This window comes from Malaclemys terrapin, chromosome 3 (genome assembly GCF_027887155.1).
Source record: "Malaclemys terrapin pileata isolate rMalTer1 chromosome 3, rMalTer1.hap1, whole genome shotgun sequence".
Classification (NCBI taxonomy): Eukaryota; Metazoa; Chordata; order Testudines; family Emydidae; genus Malaclemys; species Malaclemys terrapin.
Genome location: NC_071507.1, coordinates 91,192,774 through 91,208,070, shown reverse-complemented (window position 1 = coordinate 91,208,070; position 15,297 = coordinate 91,192,774). Strand labels below are relative to the sequence as shown.

Sequence of the window (15,297 nt, the reverse complement as noted above, 5' to 3'; positions counted from 1 at the left end):
CAGTTCTTCAGCATTGTCCTTCCTTTCTTATGTGCTTTGATCAGAAATGAATAGTTAACAATATTGCCATTGAAATAGTCAGAGCTGGGCTGCAGTATTAATGCCCAATTGAGATGATTATTATTATTATTATTATTATTATTATTAACAAACACTGCACAGGCTCTTGCATTTGAAAACTCATTCTTACTCCCCTTGCAGCTGGAATATCTGTCAAAAAATCTCCATCCGATGGTTCCATCTCCTCAGGAGGCCACTCCCTGTGCTCCATCCTGCAGACGGCAAAGCTTCTCCCAGGAGCGCCTCAGCAACCAGTGAGTCCCTCAGCACCATTGTGCCACAGAATTCACTAAAAAGGGGACCAGGTGCTACTAGAGTCTGAACCCACCAGCCAGCTGATGTGATTTAAGTCAGGAGTGCTGAGCAAAGCAGTAAGGATACATTCACCCTGTAATTACCCAGCATCAGTAACTGTTGGGCATAATCAGAGCAGAGTATGTGTTATATACACTTGCCTAGGTACATATAGACACAGACAGACTTACTTTAATAAATAATGGCCACCTCATAACTTGAAAATGAATAAACTAAAGCTATTTAACCAATTTCCCTTTTAAACTTGTCAGCTTTGCCTGCCTGCTACATTCTAGATTTAGTTACTTTAGCTATCTGCCAGTGGCTCTTTTTCAATGCCAAATACCAATATTCAGCATCCTCTAGACCAGTGTTTCTCAACGACCGGTCCATGGACTGGTGCCGGTCCCTGAGATCTCCCTGACACAGTTTAAAAAGGCAGCCAGCTGGTCACTGGTATTAGAAAGGTTGAAAAAGACTGCTCTAGACAGGCCCCAGGATCCATCTAAATCAGCCTATAGAGTGGCCACGCCATAGCTCCTGGTGTCCTTCCCCCATTTCCAGAGGGAGAATCATCTGCATAAAGCTCCCAAGCCTTACAGGCAGGGATTCTGCACGGGAGTGAGCTGGAACTACAGAGTTGAAACAACCATGCTCTAGTATTTGGCTATAGGGCCAGCAGGCCCGCAATCATCTGATACTAAGGGCAGGTCTACACTGGAAGCGCTACCTCAGCGCCACTGTACTACGTCTGGTGAAGACATGCTATGCCAATGGGAGAGCGCTCTTCCATCAGCATAATTACTCCACCTCCACAAGAGGCGGAAGCTGTGTCAGCCAGCATAGCTTGGTGTGGACAGCACTCAGGTCGCTGTAATTTGCGTCGCTCGGGGGGGAGGGGAAGTGTCTTTTTCACACCCCTGAGTGGCATAAGTTTGATCAATTTAAGCAGTAGTGTAGACCTGCCCTAAGTCTATGTCTACATTTGAACTGCTACAGTGGCACCGCTGTAGTGCTTCAGTGTAGCCACTCTCTGCAGCGACAGGAGGGACTCCATTGACGTAGCACTGTCTACACTAGGAGTTAGGTCGGCTTAACTGTGCTACTCAGAGCTGTGGGTATTTTACACCCGGGGGGAAAAAAGGTGGGTCAACCCAGTTTTTTGGTGTAGGCCTGACCTACGATTGAGGTGGTTGAAGGGTGGAGGAGGCTGCACAATCGTGGCAAAACTAAGACAACAGAGGTATGTTAGGTTACTTTGCTTTAGTACTAATGCTATCCCACATTCCAGCACAATGATGCTGTTCTATGATCCTATGTCAGCCACTGCTTTGATGGTCTCTGTCCAGTGCCCAATGTATACTTAAAGTGAAGTGCACATGAGAAACCACCACGACCATAGCTCGCACCCTCAATAGAGAGGCCCAGAGCTGAATCGACCTGAGGATTAGACTTTCCTTCCTCAGACAGAGGACCCCCTTCCTAGTCAAGAGGAGGCACGTTAGTGGGACCCTGTGGGGATCTTTGCAGTGCTGTTCCCTGTGCTTCTGTACCTTCAGACTTGGCTCAGGGCTGTGACTGGGGGCAGCTTTTATGGAAAGTAAATTTACACACAAATGCTATGAAAATATTTCCCTCTCCCTCCATCAGACAAGAGACTGGTAATGAGATCAATCGTGACAGCAACAGCCAGTAGCAAAGATCTAACAGCTGCCCAAGAAAAATTAAAATAAAGCCATTTTGAAATATTAGTAGATTGTGAAATGGCAGCCAGTGCAGTTCTGTGGAGACAGGTGCATGAATCACTGGAAGTGATTCCACCTGCACAGTGTACAGCCTGCAGGTTAAAGGGTTGCACAGGAAAAACATTTCCCTTCAGAATTACTCACTCACCTACTCGTTTCCCCCGTTTATTGTTGTAAGCCTAAAGCCCGGACTGGAATAAGTAAGCCTTATAACGTCAAGCAGATCAAAACCACCACAGCTCAGGAAGCGGAGGAAGCTATTAGATGTCTGATGGAAGCAAAAGGAGGTAAGCAAAGCTTTCCAATGGCGTTTTAAAATCTCCAAATAAAGAAAATGTACGTTCATTTCATCCTCCCTGACCATAACGTAAATAAGACATGTATTTCCTTTAAAACACTCATATTAAACTCAATACTGCCTTGTGGGGTCCTGCAAGATTTTTCTTTGAAAATTTTCTGTCAGCTTGGATGCCATTAGCCTTTTTATTTCAAGATTACTTAATTTCTGTCTTTTAAAAGGACTCCATGAAATTAAGTCATATTTTAAAATATGTGCTTGCAGTTCCTGTTACTAAAAACATCATAGATTACGGTACCCAGCTGTACTCTGCGAAAGACGGATGTCACCTTCCTTCTCAACAGATCTGTTCCCTTTGTGACTCCAGAGGGGTGCTTTAGTAACAATAGTGTTCACTTCCCCAGCTAGCAGGGCAGAGCCTACACAGCAACAGTAGAGAGAGCTGGATTCTATTCAGGCTCACACATCAGCCACAGAATTGTTAACTTGCAAATGCAGAGTCTTTAGTGTTGATGAAGCATAAACTAGAAACAATTCAGCTTTACTCTCACATCCCAGCCTGAGTTTATAGGGCTGGCAATTAGAAAAAAGAAGTCTTTTCATTTGTAAAACTGAGCAAATGTAATCTGGAATCATTAAGAGAGAATAACCCTGGAATACCACAATGCCATTTTGATATTTTCTCTTCAGAGCACGTTTGCACATTAAAGGAGAAAGAATGGGTGAAATCAAGTTTACTTTACACTAGTTTATTACTGTTTACTTTTTATATTTCACTTGGCTTAGCTAAGAAAACTAGGCTGGTCAGTTTCATTTTAGGATTCTCATGCTCTAGTACCACCTAGCTCTTCTACAGCTCTTTTCATCCATAGAACCCAAAGTGCTTTACAAAGGAGATCAGTATCATTATCCCTATTTTACATGTGGGGAAACTGAGGCACGGAGAGGTTAAAGTGGCATGCCAAGGTCATCTAGCTGGCCAGTGGCAGAGTCTGGAATTTAACCCATCTCTCCTGAGTCCCCACCATTGACCTATCAAGTAGGTCACACACACTAGCACAATGCTGCTGGGTTGGGTTAGAAGTACTGCTGGCAAGGAGTATAACAAATATGCAATGACTAGTTTTCATAAAATTAAATAAATTCTAATGATATATTTTTGGTGAAATTCTGTATTTATTTCCAAAACCTTCATCCTTCAGCCTGAACACTGTCCCCGTAAGGTAACGGGCAAAAGCATTTTGGAAAACAAGACCACGAAGGAAACAGATCTTTGAGGACGCTTCAGATAGAGTCAAACAATGGTTGTTTTTGCATTTCAGGAACACAAGAGGATGCTCGGAAGCCTGCTCCAGTAAGAACCCAAACATTCACTCAGCCTGACTCCTTTCCTAGCATCACAAAGTCAGCATCATTTCAGGGGTCACAACCAGGACCAATGCTCCTGCCTCATCGCCCTCCACCCAAAGTTCCGACCGTAAAGAAGCCAGTGCCCCTGCAAAGAACTGAAGTCAAATCAGAAAGTGTAAGATAGCCACAGCAGAACACATCCAGCTATTCATTTTGCATAGTGTGTTTTAGCAGAGGGGGCAAGTGGTTAAACAATTCACATGAAATTCTGTCATCTGGCTCAAGCATCTGTTTGAGCTCTTCTATCCCGGAAGTGTCATTGCATATGGCAGTCACTGGGGCCTGTATGCACAGTAAATGAACATCAAGTAGAGGAAATCATTATCCCCCATTTTGACAAAGTTATCACTAAACTTAGCTGTCAGCATTCAGCTCTTTAAACTTCCCTCTGTGATGGTCCATCCTCCTAGTGTTTTTTGCCCTTCTCTGAACTCCTAGCTTGGCTACACCTTTCTGAATTGTCTAGAACTGAACACAGAATTCCAGATATTGTCTCACCAAATCTGCATCTCCTCCCTGACTTACCTCTTACGCGTCCTAAACTTGAGATAATTCATTGGATCTGGTTTGATGACTACTCTCAACCCGACGTTTCTTTCTGCATTGTTGCTCTACTGATCACACTACATCACCCCAGTGTAGGTTTCCTTCAGTAAGATCAGAAGGAAATAGTCTGCTAAAATGCTGAGAATTAGTCTCTGGGGCTAATGCAGAAATCCCATTTTAATTGTTCTTACCTCCCTCCAAAGCCCTTAGTTCAAACTGAAGTCAAAGTTGATTGGAAATTGTTTTTTAGATTTTTTTAAAAAAATATTTACTTGGGACAACATTTGTTGCTTTTTTAGGGGAAAAAAAACAAAATCCCCAAAGTCCATCCAACCAATTTTGTTCATAGCTGCTAACAATTGTCCCTTCTGAACCAAGAATCTGCAGGTCAGGCTTTGAACCAAAAGTAATGAATGTATGAAGTTATAAATCACGAAGTAGGTTCAATAGAGTCACCAGGGTTCTTGGTGCCAACTACACTACTCCAGGATGTGCCATTTAAACAGCACTTATTAATACTAACAAAACGTAGCCAAAAACTCACAGGAGCAGTGACCTGCCACAACCAATAAAGAGTAAAACAGGGTCTCCAGGGAGGCAGGAGCCCAGTGGTTAGAGTTCTAGCCAGACACTTGGCTCTGCCACAGCCTCTGTGTGACCTTGGGCAAGTCGCATAGCCTCAGTTCCCCATCTGTCAAATGGGGATAGTAGTGCTTGCCTACCTCACAGCAGTGTTGTGAGGATAAATACATTAAAGATTGTGATGCTCATATAGTACAGTACAGTAATGGAGGCTATATAAGTACCATAGATATGCCCCTTCATATTCTTCCTCTGTGACAGCCTTTGCTAGACAGCTCTTCTCTTGAGGTTAGTCTTTAGGTCTCCATCCTACCTCACTCTGAAAGGGCACTTACTGTATCCCCTAAGGCCGTTTGCACAGCCTTCCATTGAGCAGAACCACAAAGGAAAAAGAAAGGTAGAGAAGTAAACCAAAAACAGCCCCACTCCTTCACAGACATACTTATCACAAGTATATTATAAAGAGCAGTCTATTTCCCTATATTTAACTCACTCCCATCACCCATGTACTACTGAAAGATCTCAAAATAGAAAGGCTGCTGTTATTTAACAGTATGATATGAAAGTTCCTATACAAGTTTGTCCACAGCAGACTCAGAGTATCAGCCTGCACTAGAGGGGTGTAGATTCTAGCGCACATTAGCATATTGTACACTAATTGGCCTGGGTGCCCTAGCTAGCGCACAGTAGAAGTTCCCTAGTGAGTACTGATATAATACTGTTTGAAATGGGACAACATTAACACACACTGGGGAACTTCTAGTGCACACCAGCAGAGTCCATCTGGGCCAGTTACTTCACAACAACCTACTGTGCATTAAAATTTACGCCCTTCTGGTGCAGACTAATGTAGGATATAAAGTCCTAAAGTGATGTTTTCCCCCTATCTGGAAGTGAGCTCAGTACCTCAAAAAAACCCTTCCACCTCTTCCTCCCCACTTCCCCTCCCGCCCCCCCGCCCCGAAAGCATTTAGTAAAGTACAGGAGATTTAACAACATAGATCTCTAGACATAAATGAAAGGGGGATTGCCCTGTATTCAGTGTAAGATGCATTTTCTGAGCACATAAAAAGACTGGGTTGGTAGCCTATTATACTAAGAGAGACTAGTCAGGAGTTCACGTGGTTTCGCTCAGAAGTATTGAGAATAGGAGATCGAGAATAAGTTTTACATCGAGCTAATTAGCTAGCACTAATTTAACCTGGGTCCAAAATACATTAATCTATGGGCTGCTTGAGCAAGTGCGCCTGGTTAGTGATCCTGGCCGTGCAGTTTAAACATACTGGGCAAAAATCCAACAGGAATGACCTTTTCCTTCCCTTAACAGGGAGGGAGGAATCCATATGGCCAGGACTTTATAATGGCAGGGATGGTGACCGCCGTGGCCCTAGTAACGTGACAACACCTTTAAAAACAAATGCAATTTCACATTTTTTCCTGATTAACCCTTTCTGCTTAGAGAAGGTTTTTTTAAGTGGAATATAAGGCATTAAGGAAGAATGCAAAATTCCACATTATGATTCAAACCCTGGCCTCAGTAAGACACGAATGCACTTCCTGGGGTAGCTGAAGCTAATTGTCCTTTAGCCTCATGTATCACAAGGTGCCCAAGGCTAATGCCCCATTAATACAATCCCTGTCATCCCTTATCATTTCAGTATTATTACAGCAGCAGGAAAATGTAACAGTAAAAGAACTCCTCAGAATTGTGGTGGCTGGACGTTTGGCCCCATGCATAATTCTAATGTGGAAAAGAAAATGGTCACAAAGGGATGTGTTTTTAACACACGGAGTGAAGAGCAGGGTTGCTTTAAAGCTGTTACTCTCATGCCTTCACTTTCCACTTCCTCGTCTCTCTCAAACAATTCCACCTACTTCTTTCAATAATGCACTCAACTCTACTCACATCCTCTTTATCCCACCTATTGTTTGAACGTTTTCTCATCTGGATGGGCAGAGCTAATGCTGCGACCGAGTGTGAATCGAAAATGCTGCTCTGACTCGTATTTCTTTTGTTCCCCTCTCTCAGTCTCTGTGTCCGGAAGAGCAGCTTGACCAGCAGCCCGTCCGCTTTCACATTGGAGTGTCCGAGTCCTGCCTTGAAACCAAAGCCATTACCAGTCCCACTAGGATCACCCCAGTTCCTAAGCCAAGAACAACGCCACCTGGGAAAGCTCTGGAGAGAAGAAGCAGCAGCGACAGGCAGCCTCCCAGTCCAGGCACTTCAGAGGAAAGTGCGCTGCCTCTGCAGAACTCCTTTGCCCCAAAGGTTCCACCACGAAGGAAGAAGTCTGCTCCTGCTGCCCTTCACCAACAGGTGCTTCAGAGCAGTAACAGTCTGCTTCTTAGTGGCTTAACATTCAATTTCAACAACAACAATAGTCCTTCTGAGTACAGCTCTCCAATACAGGACTCTGACATCCTCCCCCTTTCTCGCAGAGACTCTGATCTTTCAGCTCCCACATCCACTGCCAGCCCAGACAACAGTGGCACTAAGCACTTGACACCAACTGCTTTGGACTTTATTGCTGACCTTCAAGGCCCTCCTACCCCAGACATCCAGCAACCACAGCTGTTAGACACCAATTCACTAACAGAGAGCGCCAATCTCTTGGACCTGGATACAGACGTTTCCTTTCCTTTTTCCACACCAGCAACAACTAGCCCAACACACACTCCGAGAGATTTGAAACTCCCCAGCCCAAAAGAGTTCAGTCACTGGGTTACATTTAGTGATGATGAAGACAATGGTACATTATCAGAGGGAGTCAGCAAACTGCTGGTTTTAGAGCAAAACAAAAATACCCGGATGGACACAAATGCTAACTTAGAGTTGTGAGATTTTTTTTTTCCCTACAGAAATCTAATTATGATACAAGATAAAAATCTGCTTTGAATACAGAGTTGTACTAAGTCTGGCAAGGCCACATTTTATTTTTGTGTTTAAAAAAAATACTAGTATGATCTGTGGGGGGGAAATACAAGACGTCAGGCAATATTGTACAACTTGCAAAAAAATCTTTAGTCTAAATTATTTCCCTTTTTCTAATCCAACTGAAAAGTAAAGTGACAGTTCAGGTACAAAGTATTTTTTTAAAAGTATGTAATGATGTATGAAGACAACAAGAAAAAAGTATATAGGTATAATTTATATTTCAGATAATTTCTAACACTTAAAATAAAGACTTGTCTACATGGTAAAATTTACCAGCAGAACTACAGCAGTATAATTATACTACTACGCTAATTCGGAGGGAATAGTGTCCCCAGGGGGAATTATCCTGGAATAACTTTAGCAGTATAATTATACCACTATAATGCTGATGGTAAATATGCTGTAGACAAGTCCTATGCTGCATCTCTTTCATGTGATTTACAACTAGCTGCAGGTTCTGTACTCTCCTGGTATTAGCCTGCTGGCTAAATTCCTCAATCCTTGGCCATTATTGTTAAGTAAGAGGGGTGGAGAGATGTGGGGTGGAGGATGTTATGGATTAGATGCTCTCTATTTTGATGAACATGCTTGTTTTTAATCTCAACCATGCAAATGCACACAGATATGATGGGTTCCTTATCAGCGTGTGTGATACGAATAATGATACACTTATGAAAATTATTCTAGAAGCTCATGTTTTCTTTCAATGCATCCTCTCCTCTACGCTCAGATTTAACTGATTCTGTTCAATGCAACCTAATGCTAAATTACTTGCTATCCAGTGAAAAGGCACATGGACAATGACAACTTTGGAAGGGACTGTGCAGGCAACCTGCTAGTAAACATTCCAATTGTCTGTGTACTGTATGTATAGTCCCTGATAGACTCCTGTGAAAGTACACTAGATGTTTGACCACTACTCCTACCTTTGCGCCCCCTCTGTTTCTTTACAAGGAAATAACATGTTCATGCTTAGCTACTAATGAAATAATAAATGAGGATGAGCAAAGGGCTGTCTGTATGTTTACATGAGTGCTACACTGGTCCAGCAGTATTCAGCATGAGCAAGAGTAGCAGAATCTAGCCCTAGAGTGGAAAGGTGGTTTACTAATTTCTACCCACTGATGGTAAAGGTGTGTGCTGTCCCCTGGAGAGCGTACAGGTGCACCTTCCCTATTCACCTGTGCTGAACACTTGTACTCAATTTAGCAGGTGTAAGGCAATTAAAGCACTATCTGCCATTTGGAAATGAACCTTTAGCACCTGCATCAGGGACAGGCAAATCTGAGAAACTGTGTGACAGCACCATTTGTCAAGAATTATATTCCATTAAGAAAATGGTAAAGAGAGACCGTTAACTTTTTATTTAAGGGAGTTACTAAAGGGGAAGTGAGAGGAAACCAGAAAATAAGGCTAGGAGCAAACTTGGAAGTGGAATGCTCGATGCAGACTTGTCTCCCCAGATAATGTCAGATTACTGAGGCAATGAGTCGAATTAAAGGACATTGAGATTTCAGTGGGAGGGGGAAGACAGGGGTAGCAAAAATACCTTTAAGAAAACACTATTACTTATATGCAACTGTTTTGTAAAAGATAGGCTGTAAAACTAACTAATTCCAAGAGCATGAAAGAGTTTTGTCAAATTAAATACAGAATTCGCCGTGGTCCTCTGCTTGTTAGGATCAACTCTGAAGGAAAATACTGATATGACAGTGATGGGTGCTGTGTTACAGCACAGACCAGTATCAGTGGGTTGCAGCTATACCAACAGTGCATCCGAGATTAGGGTAAGTAAAATGTATAGAAATAAGCTAAAGCTGAGTCCAAGTCTTTGCAAACACTTGGAAGGTTTAATGCCTAAAGATACAATATCATGGTCCATGTTTCAGATATAATAGTCTGGGGAAAGTATTTTGAACAGCCAGGGACCTTCCCTAGATACTCTTCAAACAAATAGTCCTGCAACTGCTGCTTTACTTTCCTCCTTATATTTACCTAGCGCTCTGGTAGGACATCATAAGCTACAGGGCCAGTGTTTCTAGTGGAACTATAGTGCAGTTAACATGCAATTCTCACAAAATGCTACAGCTAATGTCAAGTTAGAACAGGCCATTATAGCAAAGTCACCTCTGCATTTGCCAACCACTTTGGCATTTATGCTTTTCAAATGCCTAAGATTTAGCTAAAGGGAAGATAGCCTGGATTTCTAATGAGGCCTGTTAGTGTGCGCTAGTTAAACATTACCTGTGGTAAATTTGTGAAGCATTTACATTGTCTGTGGAAAGCAGGCAATTAAAAGTTTTTACACGCGTGTTTCAGTTCAGGCACAATAACTTATCAATGGAATAAGCCCCTTTTTGGATAGAGAATTACTAAAATGATGCGAACATTTTTAAGCAATTGGTAAAGGTGAAAATCCAGGGTCTTGTATTTAAACTAGACTTTTTTTGTGCTGAGGTTGTAAATAATGTCAATTAAACGCCTTTTCTACAAATCTTAAATTGGTTTAATTCTCTTCTCACTTGCCTAGGTAATTTGGGACGTCAGCCAGTTCAGTTCTATTACTATCCAGCCTTGCTCAAGCCACCTTATCTCTACTGCTGAACTCTAACCAAAAAAAAGACATTCTATATACAAGCAATGCTGCCTTTATAGCTAAGCTCTTCGCTCTCCCACTCCATGCACATTTCTTCAGTAATAAAGAGGCCAGAGACAGTTTTAAAGTGTTCAGTTCCACAAAGGTGAGACACTCTGAAGGGGCTGGCTACTTAGTTTCCTGGTTCATCACAACCTCCTGGTATCCTTTAAAAAAAAAAAAAAAGGGGGGGGGGGCAACAGTGGCTTTTTATGGATACATTTCAGCATAAATCGTTAAGGGCTGTAAAAAAATAAAATATGTTTAGTACCGTATCCAACATTCTGTGCAACACAGATAATTTAACAGCCCTGGGACTGCTAATTTATGTTGATGAAAGAGTTAGCAGGAAAGCTAATTAAAGTGGATTTATACATGTCAACTACAACTTGTTTAATTACTCCACTTTTCTAAGTAGCCTTCAGCACTAACTATATCTTTTGTCTGTATAAGCAAGTGGTGACCCACACGTTAAAATTAGAATCCCTCCAGCAAGCAGCTTCATACAATCAGCGACTGCATATACCATTCTATCAAAACAAATCAAGGCGAAGGAACAGGTTGATTGAAAAGGTGGATGATGAACTTGACATGGCAACTTACCTGGTTCTCAGATGATCCCCGAACAAGCCAATCTTTGAGGTAAGGGAAAACCTGGCTGCCATCACTGCCACTCATTTAGTGAGCACATGAGGAACTGCTGAGTAGCCAGAGAACCATATACTAATAATGGCAGCCCGCTATGACAAAACTGAGGAATTTCCTACTACTGAATCATTCAGAGAGGGCAAGGACAGAACTGCTGGAGCCAATGGCATCTCTTCAAGGAAAGGCAGATCCTCTGGCAAAGGCTGCTCCAGTAGAGGTGGCACGATGCCCTTCAGCATCTGTAACAGAAGCTACTCTTAAGGCTGTTCCATCTAGGAGATCTCCCCTTGGACAGAGTTCGGGATTCGAAGGCCAGAAGGGACCACTGTGACCATCTAAGTCTGATCTCTTGCATAACACAGGACTTCCCTGAATTAATGCCTGTTTGAATTAGAGCACATCTTTTGGAAAAATAAACATCTAGTATTGATCTAAAGATTTCCAGTTGGTGTGGACTCCAAGGGGTACCCGAGTTCTGAAGTCTCGGGTGCCGAAGTCAGGGATGTAGACAGTGCTGAGGACAAGGGGCATATTGGTACTGGCTCTACAGGCAACTGCACCAAGGAAGGCGCATCCTTTTTCATTGGTACCAAGGCCATTGATGTAGCAACCTCAGCCCCAAAGCTGTAGAAGTCAAGAGGCCTGGAAGAGCCCACAGTGCCAATAGTGTGCCCACCTCTCAAGTTGGGTAAGTAATTGTGAAATTCTTAACTAAATGTAAAGAAGAATCATAATGGCATAAAACAAATAATTCCATCTAAACTAGATAAAAAACCCAAGTTGCTTCCTCAGAATGTGATCTGGAAACATGTTTAAAGGCTTATCTAAGGAAAGATTCGCTCCAAACTTGCATCAAAATGAAGAATTTTTGTAGAACGAAGAGGAATCATCAGGTAGTCAGCAAGTGGTTAACAATATTTGCTAACTATGCACAGATCTGCAGCTCCATTACCATCAGTTGGAAAGCGTAGTAGGTTTGTTGGGTAAAGGACACAGGTGCGGTGAGTCCTGCTGAAAACTATGGTCACTATTTTGGATTGGCATGCAATATGGTAATATCAATACATTCCATTTAGCAGATTATTCAAGTTTAATATATTTTTTTCAAGAGAGATAGTACAAATTAAAAAAAAAAACATATTTAATTACTATCTCCCAAACACAAAGTTACTGTATAACCCACATATTAATTTAAAGTTACACATTAATACATTTGTTAGTTGCAAAAAATTGAAATTTGTTTCAAGAATTCCAGTTACTGTAGCTCATACAGACAGATTTATTGTACAAGGCATTACAAAAGACTCTGGTTGATCTGACTCCGTTAGCCAAAAAATGTCTTTTTACTCAAAAATGGTTCGCATCACCCTATTTGCATGTTTTACAATGCAAAGTTCTCAGCTTATCCAAAACCCTGTGTATCCTGATAAATTCCATATATCCCGTTCCACTCAGTCCCAAATTATATTTTCAGTCTGAAATAGTGGCAGCCAAAATTCTTACATGTGGTTTGATCCAAAAGAAAGCATGCCTGGCCTTCAGTACTGCTCTGGGTTCTGTATTTCCCAGCACTGGCCATCCTACAGGAGAGTGCTCTAGGGTTGGACTAGTAGGGGTGGTCTCGGTATTCTAAACCACCACCAATACACTCATACTAATACAAGCTACTATGGGACTTCTGAGCTTCATATCATCTTATTGTGCTTTTTACCATCATCGTTGTACAATCATATTAAGAAGTCCTGAAACAGTTTCCAGTGGTTCCCCTATCATCATCAACAAAGGCCTTAGCTGATAAATGGCTAGCTAGGAAAATCCAGGATTATTAAGGTGATTTGCTCGGGTGACAGTGAAGGCCAGACAGTCTATCAGGGATTCTGTGGCTGTGGTCCTCACCATTTCTTGGCCACTAGATCAGTATTAGTCCTTTGCTAAATCAAGCCCATAACTAAGCTGCTCTTAATTAGGTTTGGAATCATTTAAGGCTTTAAGAAAGGCGCTGAACACTGCTACCCTTGTTCTACAAAATATTTCTCTCTCATCGATGCTGTTAACCAGATCATACTGGGCTTTAGCAAAAATAATAATAATAAAAAAAAATACAGTGAAACACTCCACATAATTATTTAAGAAACTGTTGCTGTTTTTCCTCCATGTACAGCAATAAGTTAGTTTAGGCCCCCACAAATATAAAATACTCTGATGGAGCCCTGGGAACTCCTTTATGTTTTCTGCCTTAGCCTCCTGCCCCCTCCCCTGCAAATTCCAAAGCCTCATATCATAGCCACCATCTTTCTTGTGAAGGACTACACAAGTTTCCCTCTATTTGAGCCTCATCAACACCATTCTTAAATCAGCTGAGAGCTTCCTATTGGGCAACAGGTGCCACTCTGGCCAAGAGTTAAGTGTGCTGCCTTTTCAGCACTCCCAAAGTAGGCAGCAAGAAATCAGCATAAAAGTCCCCAACCCAGATCTCGTGTATGACAGAGCAGAGAACTAGGTCAAAAACTTCTCACACTAGTGTTCTTTTCCTATGATCTTGAAGCCCAACGCTGACAGAATTAAAATGGAACAGCACAAGAATGTATTTATCTTTTTGTTTAAAACTAAATTAAACTGTCACTGTCTCCTTTACATAGGATACCATACCAGAGATCAAAAGATTAGGTGATGCTTCTCTTTCTCACACAGCACTCTGTTTCCTGTGCTTGCTATCAATTGATGCCAACTGGTAAAAAGTGAATTAAACTAGAAGAATGTCTGGGCCTATTAAACGGAAAGGCAAGCAGCATAAACTGGTCCAATCAAAACAATATCTTGAATCATTCACATGTGTTCTTAATAGGTTTCAGACTCCCAAACATGGATAGCAGATGTGTACTGTGAGACAGCCATTTGTTTCTCTACGTTATTATAGAAACAGATCATCATCTGGATTTATTGTTTTTGGTCCTTAGTGTACCATATGTACATTCATCTCAATCACAGCAACCTTTCTTGGCTAAGAAGTGAACCATGGGACACCCTTCATAGCCCATCCATGCTGCTCCAGAAGAGTAGCTACAGGATACCTGAAGCCTTTCCACTGCATTCCCATCGCCTACTGGTCAAATCAGCAGAGGAATTACATACATGTAATCAATAAGTCAAAGTGAATCACATCAGACTTTCACCTTTTATTGCCAGATTTCTGGGGCTGTGGTTGTTTGTATATATGTTGAATGCATTTCAGACGTAGACAATGTAGATTTCCAAACAGAAGATATATTCAAAGCCACTTGGACAGCTGATTTTATTAATATCGTGTCTGTAGTTCTGGAGGCCTGCCAACAGTTTTAGTGGAAAGACTTTGTTGCATTACACCAAATGGGAGAGAGAAGCAAGCAAGGATGGTAAAGACTCAACTTCTCAGTTCTCTTGCTAAAGCATCTTGAATAAACTTTACAGTACATTGGTATAGAAAAGTATCTTTTTTCTTTGGCTTGCAAATATTCAGATGATTAACCTCCACTGGAATTAGGTCTCCTATGCCTAAATCTGGAGGAGGAAAAAAAACAAAATAGTGTAGATTAAGAAAAAGCTCTTGCATTAACAATTAAAGTCACCCAAAACCAACCCCTCCATAGCTGTTATTTATTCATTTTGTCTTACACTAGGTTGTTTTTAAATGTGCTGAAAGCATTATCCAACACAATGACATATTGCATAAATAGATGCAGCTTTAGACTGATTCTACAAAGGGATCCACTTGGGCAGACCCTTAGGCCCAGCAGAGTTCCACTGACTTCAATGGGATTCCACAAATATGTAAGTGTCTGCCCATACGGATCCCTTTGCAGGATCAGGGCTTTAGAAAACTAATTCCTTCCCATATAATTTTCCCTTATTGATTTAGTCACCAGCACCCAGCTTACTCAATAAGGAGAACATTACAAACATATGCTTTCTCTACTGCACAAATCATTTAATGTCAAAGATTGAAATCCTGCCTATTAAACTCAATGGGAGTTTTGTCGTTGGGTTAAATCCTGGCCCTATTGAAGTCAAACTATCTGCATTTTGAAGAAGTCTAAAAGACTGCAGAAGGTTTTTACTTATAATTCAATTCATCTATAATTAAATGAACTCTTTTATAAAAACTGTG

The 15,297-nt window shown here is 41.6% G+C and overlaps 2 protein-coding genes across 3 annotated transcripts in view; one reads left to right on the top strand and one right to left on the bottom strand.

The window, feature by feature from the left end:
• SYNJ2 (synaptojanin 2) overlaps nt 1-10,371 on the top strand; it is an 89,056-nt gene extending 78,685 nt beyond the window's left edge. Inside the window, exons 24-27 of the mRNA XM_054023755.1 lie at nt 202-314; nt 2,278-2,386; nt 3,720-3,922; nt 6,965-10,371. Of these exons, the coding sequence (XP_053879730.1) occupies nt 202-314; nt 2,278-2,386; nt 3,720-3,922; nt 6,965-7,774 (1,235 nt within the window). The 3' untranslated portion in view covers nt 7,775-10,371. The remainder of the gene's footprint in view (nt 1-201; nt 315-2,277; nt 2,387-3,719; nt 3,923-6,964) is intronic.
• Nucleotides 10,372-11,892: 1,521 nt separating this feature from the next.
• Nucleotides 11,893-15,297, bottom strand: part of SERAC1 (serine active site containing 1) — a 46,492-nt gene continuing 43,087 nt past the window's right edge. For both annotated transcript variants that reach the window (XM_054023773.1, XM_054023772.1), the window contains one exon: nt 11,893-14,690. In XM_054023773.1, coding sequence (XP_053879748.1) covers nt 14,554-14,690 — 137 coding nt within the window. In that variant the 3' untranslated portion in view covers nt 11,893-14,553. The remainder of the gene's footprint in view (nt 14,691-15,297) is intronic.